A 16,635-nucleotide genomic window follows, 5' to 3' on the forward strand; every position below is an offset into this window, starting at 1 on the left:
TGGAATGCCGGACTTTATTGCAAGGGAAATAGAATATAAATTCAGTTTTACTGCAGCTGTACAGTGTGTTGATGAGAACACATCTGGGATATTGCGTGCAGTTTTGGTCTCCTTGTTTAAGAAAGGATATTATTAAACTAGAAAGAGTGCAGAAGAGATTTACTAGGATGCTACCGGGACTTGATGGTTTGAATTATAAAGAGAGGCTGAATAGACTGGGACTTTTTTCCCTGGAGCGTAGGAGCTTAGGGGTGATCTTATAAAGGTCTATAAAATAATGAGGGGCATAGATCAGCTAGATAGTCAATATCTTTTCCCAAAGGTAGGGGAGTCTAAAACTAGAGGGCATAGGTTTAAGGTGAGAGGGGAGAGATACAAAAGGGACCAGAGAGGTAATTTTTTCACAGAGGGTGGTGAGTATCTGGAACAAGCTGCCAGAGGCAGTAGTAGAAGCGGATACAATTTTGTCTTTTAAAAAGCGTTTAGACAGTTACATGGGTAAGATGGGTATAGAGGGATATGGGCCAAACGGGGGCAATTGGGACTAGCTTAGGGGTTAAAAACTGGGAGGCATGGACAAGTTGGGCCAAAGGGCCTGTTTCCATGCTGTAAACCTCTATAGATATGTCAGAAGCTGTTTAGAGAAGGTTTACTCAACTCATTTTGGGGACTGGGGGGGTTATTGGACAGGTTGGCCCTGTATCCATTAGAGTTTGGAAAAATGAGAGATGATCTTATTGGAACATGTGAAACTCCGAGGGGATGCTGAGGGGATTCTCCTCTTGTGGGAAAGTCTAGAAGGGGGGGGACACAATTTCAAAGTAAAGGTTCTCCTATTTAAGACGGGAATGAGGAGAAATTTTTTATTGCAATGAGTTGCTGTGATCTGGAACATTGTTCCTCAAAGGAAGGTGAAAATAAATTCTGTCGGGAATTGGACAAATACTTAAAAGAGAAAAGAAAATACACGTCTTTGGGAAAGCTAAAAGGGGAACAAGACTTATTTATTTCATCAAAGAGTCAGCACAGGCACTCTGGGCCAAATGGCCTCCTTTGGTGCTGTATTATTCTATAACTCTAACCATCAAAGATTTACAGCTACAAGTAATAAGATGGAGGAGCAGAAGCAGGCCATTTGACCCACTGAGTCTGCTCCACCATTCAATGAAATCATGATTGATCTGATATCATCCTCAACTCCACTTTCCTGCCTTATCCCCATAACCCTCGATTCCCTTACTGATTAAAAATCTGTCTGCCTCAGCTTCGAACGTACTTAATGACCCAGCTTCTCCAGCCCACGTACTGAGGAAACCATGTCCTCTGCAATTCTGAAACTGAAGGTAAACTCAACTGGTTTTCCAGGGGGTCCCATGTCTCCGGTGCTCCCAGCAGGTCCTGTCAATCCCTGAAACAGAGATTCCAAAGGTGAAAATTAATGGGTGGTGTTGGATTTCAGGACATTCATCCAAGTTCACATTTAAAACAACATGTGATAAATTACAGAACAGAAATAAGTACAGGAAGTATTCGAACAATGTGCTATGTCTTGTGTCATTAACAAAATAACTTGCATTTATATAGTACCTTTCCATGACTCAGGATATGCCCAAATCTATCCTCGTGAATGGAGTATATTTGAAGTGTAGTCATTGTTATAATATTGGCCACCTAAACCGCCATATAAATTCTATAGTTAACAACATAACAAGACCGCAAGAAACTACAAAGGGACGTGAATGTAGCCCAGTCCATCACGCAAACCAGCCTCCCATCCACTGATACTATCTATACTTCCCGCTGTCTTGGAAAAGCAGCCAGCATAATCAAGGAACCCACGCACCCCAGACATTCTCTCTTTCACCTTCTTCCGTCGGGAAAAAGATACAAAAGTCTGAGATCACGCACCAACCGACTCAAGAACAGCTTCTTCCCTGCTGCTGTCAGACTTTTAAATGGACCAACCTTGCATTAAGTTGATCTTTCTCTACACCCTAGCTATGACTGTAACACTAAATTCTGTACTCTCTCATTTCCTTCTCTATGAACGGTATGCTTTGTCTGTATAGCACGCAAGAAACATGTGACAATAATAAGTCAAATCGAAAACACAATGGCAATCGGAGTGAAGGTGAGGGTTTAATGTGAGATTAACATCAAAATGAGAGAAACAAGCAGAATAATCAGGCCAGTACATTAATGAGTTGCAATTAATAGTTTTGGTCTCCCACTTTCAGCAAAGTTACTGAGCGTGGACTGCTCTGATTGGCAAATATAGCAGCAATCTGTGAAGAGCAAAACTCCCAAAGCAGGGATCCGACAACGAGTCAGTTCCTCTACTTTCAGAACGAGACAAAAGAACAAAGAAAATTACAGCACAGGAACAGGCCCTTTGGCCCTCCAAGCCTGCACCGACCATGCTGCCTGACTGAACTAAAACCCCCTACCCTTCCGGGGACCGTATCCCTCTATTCCCATCCTATTCATGTATTTGTCAAAATGCCCCTTAAAAGTCACTACCGTATCCGCTTCCACTACCTCCCCCGGCAGCGAGTTCCAGGCACCCACCACCCTCTGTAAAAAAACCTATCCCGTACATCTCCTTTAAACCTTGCCCTTCGCACCTTAAACCTGTGCCCCCTAGTAATTGACTCTTCCACCCTGGGAAAAAGCTTCTGACTATCCACTCTGTCCATGCCTCTCATAATCTTGTAGACTTCTATCAGGTCGCCCCTCAACCTCCGTCGTTCCAGTGAGAACAAACCAAGTTTCTCCAACCTCTCCTCATAGCTAATGCCCTCCATACCAAGCAACATCCTGGTAAATCTTCTCTGTACTCTCTCCAAAGCCTCCACATCCTTCTGGGAGTGTGGTGGACAGCAGGACGTTTTCTAGCTTGCTGCAAATCCTGACCTCAAACTTTTCATCCCCGCATCCACCCCGAGGATCAGTGTGCTGAGAGAGTTTTGCACCATGTTAAACCTCTCTGACTGAACAAGGCGGCTATTTTTTGTTATAGACCCAACAATTCTTTTCTTTTTAATTACACTCTGAATTGTTGGCTTGGATGCAACAATATTCTGTCAGGATCTAAGCGAAACATCACCCACCATTGCTCGCTACTATCGAGATATATCACCCAACCCCCCACCTCCCCCGACCTCCACAACCCACCAACCATCCTCAACTAAAAACTGAGGGGAATTTCCCAGTAACTTCACTGCAGTGTAATGTAAGCCTTACTTGTGACTCATAAATAAATTTTAAACTTTAACTTTTTCCAGCATTTCCACCTTTATGGTGATAGGGAGGCGATGGCCGAGTGGTGTTGTCGCTAGACTATAAATCCAGAAACTCAGCTAATGTTCTGGGGACCGGGGTTCGAATCCCACCATGGCAGATGGAGGAATTTGAATTCGATAAAAAATATCTGGAATTAAGAATCTACTGATGACCATGAAACCATTGTCGATTGTTGGAAAAACCCATCAGGTTCACTAATGTCTCTTCAGGGAAGGAAATCTGCCGACCTTACCCGGTCTGGCCTACATATGACTCCAGAGCCACAGCAATGTGGTTGACTTTGAACTGCCCTCCAAAGGCAACTAGGGATGGACAATAAATGCTGGCCCAGCCGGCGACGCCCGTGTACCATGGATGGATAAAAAGAAATGAGGGAGTGCTGTTTTCTCAGAGGGTCAGTGCTGAGGGAGTGCTGCACTGTCAGAGGGTCAGTACTGAGGGAGTGCTGCACTGTCAGAGGGTCAGTACTGAGGGAGTGCTGCACTGTCAGAGGGTCAGTACTGAGGGAGTGTTGCACTGTCAGAGGGTCAGTACTGAGGGAGTGCTGCACTGTCAGAGGGTCAGTACTGAGGGAGTGCCGCACTGTCAGAGGGTCAGTACTGAGGGAGTGCCGCACTGTCAGAGGGTCACTACTGAGGGAGTGCTGCACTGTCAGAGGGTCAGTACTGAGGGAGCGCCGCACCGTCAGAGGGTCAGTACTGAGGGAGTGCCGCACTGTCAGAGGGTCAGTGCTGAGGGAGTGTTGCACTGTCAGAGGGTCAGTACTGAGGGAGTGCTGCACTGTCAGAGGGTGAGTGCTGAGGGAGTGCTGCACTGTCAGAGGGTCAGTACTGAGGGAGTGTTGCACTGTCAGAGGGTCAGTACTGAGGGAGTGCTGCACTGCCAGAGGGTCAGTACTGAGGGAGTGCTGCACTGTCAGAGGGTGAGTGCTGAGGGAGTGCGGCACTGTCAGAGGGTCAGTACTGAGGGAGTGCGGCACTGTCAGAGGGTCAGTACTGAGGGAGTGCGGCACTGTCAGAGGGTCAGTGCTGAGGGAGTGCGGCACTGTCAGAGGGTCAGTGCTGAGGGAGTGCCGCACTGTCAGAGGGTCAGTACTGAGGGAGTGTCGCACTGTCAGAGGGTCAGTACTGAGGGAGTGCGGCACTGTCAGAGGGTCAGTGCTGAGGGAGTGCCGCACTGTCAGAGGGTCAGTACTGAGGGAGTGCTACACTGTCAGAGGGTCAGTACTGAGGGAGTGTTGCACTGTCAGAGGGTCAGTGCTGAGGGAGTGCTACACTGTCAGAGGGTCAGTACTGAGGGAGTGTTGCACTGTCAGAGGGTCAGTACTGAGGGAGTACCGCACTGTCAGAGGGTCAGTACTGAGGGAGTGCTGCACTGTCAGACGGTCTGCACTGAGGGAGTGCCGCACTGTCAGAGGGTCAGTACTGAGGGAGTGCTGCACTGTCAGAGGGTCAGTACTGAGGGAGTGCCGCACTGTCAGAGGGTCAGTACTGAGGGAGTGCTGCACTGTCAGAGGGTCAGTACTGAGGGAGTGCTGCACTGTCAGAGGGTCAGTACTGAGGGAGTGCTGCACTGTCAGAGGGTCAGTACTGAGGGAGTGCTGCACTGTCAGAGGGTCAGTACTGAGGGAGTGCTGCACTGTCAGACGGTCTGCACTGAGGGAGTGCGGCACTGTCAGAGGGTCAGTACTGAGGGAGTGCCGCACTGTCAGAGGGTCAGTACTGAGGGAGTGCGGCACTGTCAGAGGGTCAGTACTGAGGGAGTGCCGCACTGTCAGAGGGTCAGTACTGAGGGAGTGCTGCACTGTCAGATGGTCTGCACTGAGGGAGTGCCGCACTGTCAGAGGGTCAGTGCTGAGGGAGTGCTGCACTGTCAGAGGGTCAGTACTGAGGGAGTGCTGCACTGTCAGAGGGTCAGTGCTGAGGGAGTGCTGCACTGTCAGAAATGTGTGATCTGTCAGCTGAGACTGGTTCCTCATTCTCTGGTGACTGGGAAATATTTTACAGACACAAACAAGTGGTGGGGAGTTCTCCTCTGTGTCATAGCTGATATTGATCCCTTCAGCAATCTGGTGATTAGTACATTGTTGCTTGTGGCAGCTTGCTGTGCACAGATTAGCTGTCACATTGTTAACATTACAAAACAATATCTCATTGCCTGTAAATCGCTTTGGCTCAGCCTGAGATGATGGAAGGTGCCAGAGAAATGCAAGTCTGTCTTTCTTTGCGTTACTGTTGCTCAATAACGTGGCCTGATACTCACTGGGGAACCCTGTGTCCCTCTCTCTCCAGGATCGCCCGCTTTACCCTGCAATTTAAAAGAATGGATGTTGAAAATTGCCCACAACTGGTATCAGAGGATTGATTGAAGGAGGTTCAAATGGGTTTATTTGCAAAGTCTGGTCAAAAGTTCACACTTACAATGAGTCCGGTTTCACCCTTTGTGCCAAGTTCACCCGTCTCCCCCTGAAATGCAAACACATCTTTATTGTACGAGATATTGACAAAGCATTTCGACAGTTCCATGGGTGAGATGGGTATAGAGGGATACGGGCCAAAGGCAGGCAATTGGGGCTAACTTAATGGTATAAAAAAGAGCAACATGGACAAGTTGGGCCGAAGGGCCTGTTTCCATGCTGTAAACCCCTTTGACTGTATGATAACAGCGACCTCCAGTGTTCTGAGGAACAATTAAAACACTCTTAACAAAGGGCCTCTTTGCTGTTTGTGAGGAATATCTCCCCGACTCCCTTGCTCAGCCCTGAGGCTAACTTTGTGAAATATAACTTTACAGAATTGTGTGACAAGTGTGGAAATAAATGATGTGAATGATGCCTGTTGGCCATTCATGCTGCTACAGAGGGAGGACATTAAATCGCCAGCCATTCAGGCAGGTGACGGATTGAAACTATTCCTCACAAAGGAGTTGGGATTCACTCGTCATTAAATAACTTTCAAGGAAATATGTTTTCATGTGTAACAAACAGTTTTGCACTCCACTGGCTCGTGGAGCCATCCAGCCACCTGTTTATTCATTTGCATTAAATAATCTGAAACGATGTGCCAGGAATTCTGCTCTTTGAGAGTAAATAATTACCTTGTTACCTTGGGGCCCTTGTTCTCCTGGGGAACCGTCCAAACCTCTCGGTCCCTGAAAATAGTTACAATGAATCATGTTAAAACCATCCGCACTGTCTCCTCGGGGACCCTACTTTGCAGAATGGGATACAGCTCTCGGCACCCCTGACTCTGAGCACTGAAATGTCCAAATGCGGAAGTCCTGGGGTCGGGGTTCTGCTCAGTTGATTTTGCGTTTGTGTCGGCGCAAGTTGTCATTGGGTGCAGGGGGTTACGGGAGCGATCTGACCGGCCGTTTACGCCACGCTTCCGCTGCAGTGAGGTCGGAGAAGTTGGCGCCCAGCCAGATCTTCGTTCACTGCAGCGGGATGGGAAAATCCCGCTGGTGTGAATGGCTGTAACATTCCGGCCTGCAGCTTTTCAAACGCAATTTACGTCCACTACGATTGGAGTTTGTACATCGCGTCCAGTCAAAAACCATCGGGCCGGAATGCAAAACTGCCCGGGTCTCCAGGATGCTTTAAAGTTTTAAGTTTATTTATTAGTGTCACAAGTAGACTTACATTAACACTGCAATGAAGTTACTGTGAAAATCCCCGAGTCGCCACACTCCTGTTCGGGGACACTGAGGGAGAATTTAGCACGGCCAGTACAATGACTGGTAAATGTTTCAGTTTGAGCTCTTTTGAGTTATTTAATTTAAACTCAGGTTACGGACAAGTGCTGGGACGCATTGCAATGACTTGTTTTTATTACAAATGCAGTTTTAATCGAAATGCAGAGTTACGATTCCCTAAATGATTAGGGAAAACTCCTGAATTCAAAGCGTCCCATTAAACAAGATTGTATTCAAATGGTGCCCGAACGCCAGGAGATTCTACAGCTGGCGATATGCAAATGAATTTGAGGGCTGTGCTCACTCTCTCTCGGGAAGTAAAGATTTCTGGTTTAGAGATTCCGCTGATTACAGTATCAGTGATCACTGTCCACCATCTACAAGGCACAAGTCAGGAGTGTGATGGAATACTCCCCACTTGTCTGGATGGGTCCAGCTCCAATAACACTCAAGAAGCTCGACACCATCCAGGACAAAGCAGCCCCGCTTGATTGGCACCACATCCACAAACATCCACTCCCTCCACCACCGACGCTCAGTAGCAGCAGTGTGTAGTATCTACAAGATGCACTGCAGCAATTCACCAAAGATCCTTAGACAGCACCTCCCAAACTCATGACCACTTCCATCATGAAGGACAAGGGCAGCAGATACCTGGGAACACCACCACCCGCAAGTTCCCCTCCAAGCCACTCACCATCCTGACTTGGAAATATATCGCCTTTCCTTCACAGTCGCTGGGTCAAAATCCTGGAACTCCCTCCCTAACGGCATTGTGGGTCAACCCACAGCACGTGGACTGCAGAGATTCAAGAAGGCAGCTCACCACCACCTTCTCAAGGGCAACTCGGGATGGGCAATAAATGCCGGCCTAGCCAGCGACGCCCATGTCCCAGGAATGAATAAATAAAGCTGTGGAGGGTCAGTTACTCATTGGTGAGCCTGCCTGATGTGAGGTGGGCTGTAACTGACCAATAGAACACGGGGGTCCCTTCCAGTGTCAGATCCCTGCTCCGTGAGCCAATTGATTGGGCTTATCACTTGTAACTTGTAGATGTCTAAAAATGTCATCTTCCCCACAACTCCTGCGACCAACTTGGTGTCAAACGTAGTGTGTTGCATTCCTCCGATCTCACCAGGTAAGTCGCGAGGGGGATTCTGATACATGGGCAGCATAGCGCCCTCATAAACATTGAAAGATTAACTCAGTGCCATAAACCACCACCATGTCTCTTCCCGCAATGGAACGGCTGAAGGGAGAATGTTGTGCGTCAGAATGTGGTCATGTTAATAATGTGCAGAAGCTAATGATGCATCATGAATCAGAACGACGCAATCAGCAGCGCAGATATACTCCGAGCTACAGAAACTCCCACTTTGAGCAAACTCTCCAGGCGTGAGGCAAACAGAGATTGGATAATGGGCGAGTTACAAAGTGAAATATTCCTCAATCATACATGTCACTTACTCTTCTCCCCTTTGCACCTTGTAGCCCTGGAGACCCTCTCCGTCCTGGGAGGCCCTAGGAGAAAACAAACGATCACGGACAATGAGATTGAGGTTGGTCTCACCCTCTGCCCCCCTCACCCTCTGCCCCACTCACCCTCTGCCCCCCTCACCCTCTGCCCCACTCACCCGCTGCCCCACTCACCCGCTGCCCCACTCACCCGCTGCCCCACTCACCCTCTGCCCCACTCACCCTCTGCCCCACTCACCCGCTGCCCCCCACACCCTCTGCCCCATTCACCCGCTGCCCCATTCACCCTCTGCCCCCCTCACCCTCTGCCCCCCTCACCCGCTGCCCCACTCACCCGCTGCCCCACTCACCCGCTGCCCCACTCACCCGCTGCCCCACTCACCCACTGCCCCCCACACCCTCTGCCCCATTCACCCTCTGCCCCATTCACCCTCTGCCCCACTCACCCGCTGCCCCACTCACCTGCTGCCCCACTCACCTGCTGCCCCACTCACCCGCTGCCCCACTCACCCTCTGCCCCACTCACCCTCTGCCCCACTCACCCTCTGCCCCACTCACCCTCTGCCCCACTCACCCTCTGCCCCACTCACCCTCTGCCCCACTCACCCTCTGCCCCACTCACCCGCTGCCCCACTCACCCGCTGCCCCACTCACCCTCTGTCCCATTCACCCTCTGCCCCACTCACCCACTGCCCCACTCACCCGCTGCCCCACTCACCCGCTGCCCCACTCACCCTCCACCCCACTCACCTGCTGTCCCACTCACCTGCTGCCCCACTCACCCTCCGCCCCACTCACCCTCCGCCCCACTCACCCTCCGCCCCACTCACCCTCCGCCCCACTCACCCTCCGCCCCACTCACCCTCCGCCCCACTCACCCTCCGCCCCACTCACCCGCTGCCCCACTCATCCGCTGCCCCACTCATCCGCTGCCCCACTCACCCTCCGCCCCACTCACCCTCCGCCCCACTCACCCTCTGCCCCACTCACCCTCTGCCCCACTCACCCTCTGCCCCACTCACCCTCTGCCCCACTCACCCTCTGCCCCACTCACCCTCTGCCCCACTCATCCGCTGCCCCACTCATCCGCTGCCCCACTCACCCGCTGTCCCATTCATCTGCTGCCCCACTCATCCGCTGCCCCATTCACCCGTTGCCCCATTCACCCGCTGCCCCACTCACCCGCTGCCCCATTTACCCGCTGCCCCACTCACCCACTGCCCCACTCACCCGCTGCCCCACTCACCCGCTGCCCCATTCACCCACTGCCTAGACTCTCAGCCATGACTAATTGATCAACATTCTCGCTGTGCAGTCAGAATGATTATCAACCCTTTCCAAAGACTGGATCTAGACTGACTCAGATAGATCCAAAAGGGGGCTGTGTGTCCACTTTGACCCTGTTTCACCAGTGAATGATACCATGGCTGGGTTCTGAGAAGTGGCAGTACTGAAGGAGCACAGCACTGTTGGAGGTTTCACCTCCCAATGAGATGTCAAATCTTTATCCTTTCTGGTAAATCTAAAAAGATCTCATAATTGATGCTTGAAGCAGTATTGTGGGAAGAGAGGGCGAAGGGTTCTCCCCGCTCTGTTGTATTGTGGGAAGAGGGGGGTGGGTTCTTCCTGCTCTGTTGTATTGTGGTGGGAGAGGGGGGGGAGTGGGTTATTCCCGCTCTGTTGTATTGTGGTGGGAGAGGGGGGGGAGTGGGTTATTCCCGCTCTGTTGTATTGTGGTGGGAGAGGGGGGGCAGTGGGTTATTCCCGCTCTGTTGTATTGTGGTGGGAGAGGGGGGGATGGGTTCTCCCCGCTCTATTGGATAATATTCATTCCTCAATACACATCACTAACAAATAGATTATCTGTTCATTATCAGGTTGCTGTTTTGGAAATACCCAATCAGAGTCAACTTGCCAACCAATCAACATCCTTTTCTCCTGCAGAATAAATCATCGTGGCTGTTTGAAATTTGGTATTTTTGTGTTTGTGTAGCTGTTGAGTGCACAATGAAAAACTTCACCAACATGTCTCTTTTTAGCAATTTTCAACTTTAGAAATTCTTCCTTGGTTTTGAAGCACTTTATCACAACCTGGGGTCATGAAAAGGGTTCTCGAAATACAAGTTCTTTCTTTGACTACCAATACTTCCCGCTCTTCCCACAATACAACAGAGTGGGGAGAACCCACCCCCCTCTCTCTCCACAATGCTGCTTCAAACATTAATGATAATAATCCAGGTAATTACAGGCCGGTGAGCCTTACATCAGTGGTAGGGAAATTATTGGAGAGGATTCTTCGAGACAGGATTTATTCCCACTTGGAAATAAGTGGACATATTAGTGAGAGGCAACATGGTTTTGTGAAGGGGAGGTAGTGTCTCACGAACTTGATCGAGTTTTTTGAGGAAGTGACGAAGATGATTGATGAGGGTAGGGCAGTGGATGTTTCTACATGGACTTCAGTAAGGCCTTTGACAAGGTCCTTCATGGCAGACTGGTGCAGAAGGTGAAGTCGCATGGGATCAGAGGTGAGCTGGCAAGGTGGATACAAAACTGGCTCGGTCAAAGAAGGTAGTAAGCAGTCTCACAACATCAGGTTAAAGTCCAACAGGTTTATTTGGTAGCAAAAGCCACTAGCTTTCGGAGCGCTGCTCCTTCGTCAGGTAAGTGGGAGTTCTGTTCACAAACAGGGCATATAAAGACACAAACTCAATTTACAAAATAATGATCAAATGGTCAAAGAAGACAGAGGGTAGCAGTGGACGGGTGTGTTTCTGAATGGAGGGCTGTGACAAGTGGTGTTCCTCAGGGATCAGTGCTGGGATCTTTGCTGTTTGTAATATATATAAATGATTTGGAGGAAAATGTAACAGGATTGATTAGTAAGTTTGCGGACGACACAAAGGTTGGTGGATTTGCGGACAGCGATGAGGACCATCAGAGGATACAGCAGGATATAGATCAGTTGGAGACTTGGGCGGAGAGATGGCAGATGGAGTTAAATCCGGACAAATGTGAGGTAATGCATTTTGGAAGGTCTAATACAGATGGGAAATATGCAGTAAATGGCAGAACCCTTAAGAGTATTGATAGGCAAAGGGATCTGGGTGTACAGGTACACAGGTCACTGAAAGTGGCAATGCAGTTGAGAAGGTAATCAAAAAGGCATACGGCATGCTTGCCTTCATCGGCCGGGGTATTGAGTTTAAAAATTGGCAAGTCATGTTGCAGCTTTATAGAACCTTAGTTAGGCCGCACTTGGAATATAGTGTTCAATTCTGGTCGCCACACTACCAGAAGGATGTGGAGGCTTTGGAGAGAGTACAGAAAAGATTTACCAGGATGTTGCCTGGTATGGAGGGCATTAGCTATGAGGTGAGGTTGGAGAAACTTGGTTTGTTCTCACTGGGGCGATGGAGGTTGAGGATAGAACTGATAGAAGTCTACAAGATTATGAGAGGCATGGACAAAGTGGATAGTGAGATGCTTTTTCCCAGGGTGGAAGAGTCAATTACTAGGGGGCACAGGTTTAGGGGGCACAGGTTTAAAAGAGATGTATGAGGCAAATTTTTTATACAGTTCGTTAAGAGTGGTGGGTGCCTGGATCTCGTTGCCGGGGGAGGTAGTGGAAGCGGATACGATAGTGACTTTTAAGGGGCGTCTTGACAAATACGTGAATGAGATGGGAATAGAGGGATACTGTCCCCGGAAGGGTAGGGGGTTTTAGTTAAGTCGGGCAGCATGGTTGGCGCAGGCTTGGGAGGGCCGAAGGGCCTGTTCCTGTGCTGTAATTTTCTATGTTCTTTGTGCTTGATCAGTTATTACGAATCTACCATTATGAATGAAGTTGCCAACAATTGTAACTGGTGAAGTTACAGATACTAGTTTTGCAACAAGAAGAATTTGATTGAATGTGCATGATTGTTTTCTGGGACGCAGCTACTTCTGACGCCTCAAAGAATGAAAAGTGCCTCCAGATTTTGGGCCTTTTTCGAGTGGCCTGGGACCAATGGTAAGGCTCAAGAACCCAGAATTGCAAACGCTAAATAGGGTGAACAAGCTTCAGACGGACTGTTCTATTGATTCTGCACAGCAAGGATCCGGAGAGCATTGATTGGGGCATCTCTATCTGAGCAACTCAGTAATTCTTCAAACAAATACAGTACAAAATATTCAACCCGTGACTGAGAGCCAACTCCATCATCTCACACAGAATACATGAACATGAGAGACAGGAGCAGGAGATGGCCATTCGGCCCCTCGAGTCTGCTGCACCATCAATTTCACACGTAGCGGGAACTGGGACCAAAATGAAATTACATTGCAGAATGAGTCCAATTTGAGAATCTTCTCATGTTATTGTTATAAAATGTTTACTCACTGGCAGTCCCTGTGGTCCTATTGGGCCGGGGATTCCTGGAGGTCCCATATAGCCCTGTCAAAGTGAACAACAAACACAGAAGAGTTAGTGTCGGTCGTATATTCCACCCTTTGCAATAACAAGTTGTGTGGCTGGGCATTGCTTGGTGGATTTAATTGCTGTTGGCAGCTTCCATCCACTCAGTTTCTGTTCATTTTCTTATCCTTACAGCCATTTGGCCCATCCAGTCTGCACTGACTCTCCGAAACAGCATCTTACCCAGGAATCAGAAAATGATACAGAGCGGCTACTCCGCTCTTTGTAATTTATCCAATTCGTCCCACTCTCACCGGCTCTTTTCCCCCACCCGGTGCGTTTTCCCACATCAAGGGGGAATCTTTACCGTCCTACTCACCATGGGAAGCGGAGCAGGTGGAGGGGGGAAGGAGGTGGACTATTCTGCCCACCTGGCAATTTCACTGATATCTTCCTGATTGACAGGATAAGAGAGAGAGCCAGATCTGTTTTCTCTGGGTTTAGCTGACTCAACAGAAAAATGGATTGCTGGGCTGTCAGCATAGCTTCATAGAACACAGAACATAGAACAGTACAGCACAGTACAGGCCCTTTGGCCCTCGATGTTGTGCCGAGCTTTATCTGAAACCAAGATCAAGCTATCCCACTCCCTATCATCCTGGTGTGCTCCATGTGCCTATCCAATAACCGCTTGAAAGTCCCTAAAGTGTCTGACTCCACTATCACAGCAGGCAGTCCATTCCACACCCCAACCACTCTCTGAGTAAAGAACCTACCTCAGACATCCCTCCTATATCTCCCACCATGAACCTTATAGTTATGCCCCCCAGTAACAGCTATATCCACCCGAGGAAATAGTCTCTGAACGTCCACTCTATCTATTCCCCTCATCATCTTATAAACCTCTATTAAGTCGCCTCTCATCCTCCTTTGCTCTAAAGAGAAAAGCCCCAGCTCCCTCAACCTTTCCTCATAAGACCAACCCTCCAAACCAGGCAGCATCCTGGTAAATCTCCTCTGCACTCTCTCCAATGCTTCCACATCCTTTTTATAGTGAGGTGACCAGAACTGCACACAATATTCCAAATGTGGTCTCACCAAGGTCCTGTACAGTTGCAGCATAATTCCACGGCTCTTAAACTCAAACCCCTGTTAATAAACGCTAACACACTCTAAGCCTTCTTCACGGCTCTATCCACTTGAGTGGCAACCTTCAGAAATCTGTGGATATGAACCCCAAGATCTCTCTGTTCCTCCACATTCATAGGTTCATAGGACGCTCAAAGCAGCGTCGCAGGTAGAGGCTGTGGTTAAGAAGGCATATGGAATACTGGCCTTCATCAATAGAGGAATTGAGTTTAGAAATCGGGAGATAATGCTGCAGCTGTATAGGACCCTGGTCAGACCCCACCTGGAGTACTGTGCCCAGTTCTGGTCGCCTCATTACAGAAAGGATGTGGAAGCCACAGAAAGGGTGCAGAGGAGATTTACAAGGATGTTGCCTGGATTAGGTGGCATGTCTTATGAGGATAGGTTGAGAGAGCTAGGTCTTTTCTCCTTGGAGAAGCGAAGGATGAGAGGTGACCTGATAGAGGTGTATAAGATGTTGAGGGGTATTGATAGAGTGGATTCTCAGAGGCTTTTACCCAGAGCTGAAATGGTTGCCACAAGAGGTCACAGGTTTAGGGTGCTGGGGAGTAGGTACAGAGGAGATGTTAGGGGTAAGTTTTTCAATCAGAGGGTGGTGGGTGCGTGGAATCGGTTGCCGCTGGTGGTGGTGGAGGCAGATTCGATAGGGTCTTTTAAGAGACTTTTGGATAAGTTCATGGAAGTTAGTAAGATAGAGGGTTATAGGTAAGCCTAGTAGGTAGGGACATGAATGGCGCAACTTGTGGGCCGAAGGGCCTGTTTGTGCTGTAGCTTTTCTATGTTCTATGTTCTATTCCTCAGAACCCTGCCGTTGACCCTGTAATCCGCATTCAAATTTGTCCTACCAAAATGAATCACCTCGCACTTATCAGGGTTAAACTCCATCTGCCATTTTTCGGCCCAGCTCTGCATCCTATCAATGTCTCTTTGCAGCCTACAACAGCCCCCCACCTCATCCACTACTCCACCAATCTTGGTGTCGTCAGCAAATTTACTGACCCACCCTTCAGCCCCCTCCTCCAAGTCATTGATAAAAATCACAAATAGCAGAAGACCCAGCACTGATCCCTGTGGTACACCGCTGGTAACTGGTCTCCAGTCTGAAAAATTTCCATCCACCACCACCCTCTGTCTTCTATGAGATAGGAAGAAGTCTAACAACACCAGGTTAAAGTCCAACAGGTTTATTTGGTAGCAAATGCCACTAGCTTTCGGAGCGTGCTGCTCCTTCGTCAGGTGGAGTGGGAGATGTGCTCACAAACAGGGCATACAGAGACACAAACTCAAATAACATTATGACTTCTATGAGATAGCCAGTTACTTATCCAATCGGCCAAATTTCCCTCTATCCCACACCCCCTTACTTTCTTCATGAGCCGACCATGGGGAACCTTATCAAACGCCTTACTAAAATCCATGTATACGACATCAACTGCTCTACCTTCATCTACACACTTCGTTACCTCCTCAAAGAATTCAATCAAATTTGTTAGGCAAGACTTACCCTTCACGAATCCGTGTTGACTATCCCGGATTAAGCTGCATCTTTCCAAATGGTCTTAAATCCTATCCCTCAGGCCCTTTTCCATTAACTTACTGACCACCGAAGTAAGACTAACCGGCCTATAATTACCAGGGTCATTCCTATTTCCTTTCTTGAACAGAGGAACAACATTCGCCACTCTCCAGTCCTCTGGCACTATCCCCGTGGACAGTGAGGACCCAAAGATCAAAGCCAAAGGCTCTGCAATCACATCCCTTGCCTCCCAAAGAATCCTAGGATATATCCCATCTGGCCCAGGGGACTTATCGACCTTCAGGTTTTTCAAAATTGCTAATACATCTTCCTTCAGAACATCCACCTCCTCCAGCTTATCAGCCTGTATCACACTCTCATCCTCAAAAAATGGCCCCTCTCCTTGGTGAACACTGAAGGAAAGTATTCATTCATTGCCTCTCCTATCTCTTCTGACTCCATGCACAAGTTCCCACTACTTTCCTTGACCAGCCCCAACCTCACCCTGGTCATTCTTTTACTCCTCACATAAGAGTAAAAAGCCTTGGGGTTTTCCTTGATCCGACCCGCCAAGGACCTCTCATGCCCCCTCCTAGCTCTCCTAATCCCTTTTTCAGCTCATTCCTTGCTACCTTGTAACCCTCAAGCGACCTAACTGAACCTTGTTTTCTCATCCTTACATACGCTTCCTTTTTCCTCTTGGCAAGACATTCAACCTTTTTTGTGAACCATGGTTCCCTCACTCGGCCATTTCCTCCCTGCCTGACAAGGACATACCTATCAAGGACACACGGTATTTGTTACTTGAACAAGCTCCACTTTTCATTTGTGCCGTTCCCTGACAGTTTCTGTTCCCATCTTATGTTCCCTAATTCTTGCCTAATCGCGTCATAATTACCCTTCCCCCAATTGTAAACCTTGCCCTGCCGTACGGCCCCATCCCTCTCCATTGCAATAATGAAAGACACCGAATTGTGGTCACTATCTCCAAAGTGCTCTCCCACAACCAAATCTAACACTTGGCCCGGTTCATTACCCAGTACCAAGTCCAATGTGGCCCCACCTCTTGTCGGCCTATCCACATATTGTGTCAGGAAACCC

At 48.8% G+C, this 16,635-nt stretch overlaps 1 protein-coding gene across 1 annotated transcript in view; it reads right to left on the bottom strand.

Annotated features, from left to right (window-relative positions):
- Positions 1-16,635, bottom strand: part of col24a1 (collagen type XXIV alpha 1) — a 445,996-nt gene that overhangs the window by 103,931 nt on the left and 325,430 nt on the right. Inside the window, exons 26-31 of the mRNA XM_078219024.1 lie at positions 12,855-12,908; positions 8,465-8,518; positions 6,400-6,453; positions 5,724-5,768; positions 5,566-5,610; positions 1,355-1,408 (exon numbers count right to left, since the gene is read on the bottom strand). Of these exons, the coding sequence (XP_078075150.1) occupies positions 1,355-1,408; positions 5,566-5,610; positions 5,724-5,768; positions 6,400-6,453; positions 8,465-8,518; positions 12,855-12,908 (306 nt within the window). The remainder of the gene's footprint in view (positions 1-1,354; positions 1,409-5,565; positions 5,611-5,723; positions 5,769-6,399; positions 6,454-8,464; positions 8,519-12,854; positions 12,909-16,635) is intronic.

This window comes from Mustelus asterias, chromosome 8 (assembly GCF_964213995.1).
Source record: "Mustelus asterias chromosome 8, sMusAst1.hap1.1, whole genome shotgun sequence".
Classification (NCBI taxonomy): domain Eukaryota; kingdom Metazoa; phylum Chordata; class Chondrichthyes; order Carcharhiniformes; family Triakidae; genus Mustelus; species Mustelus asterias.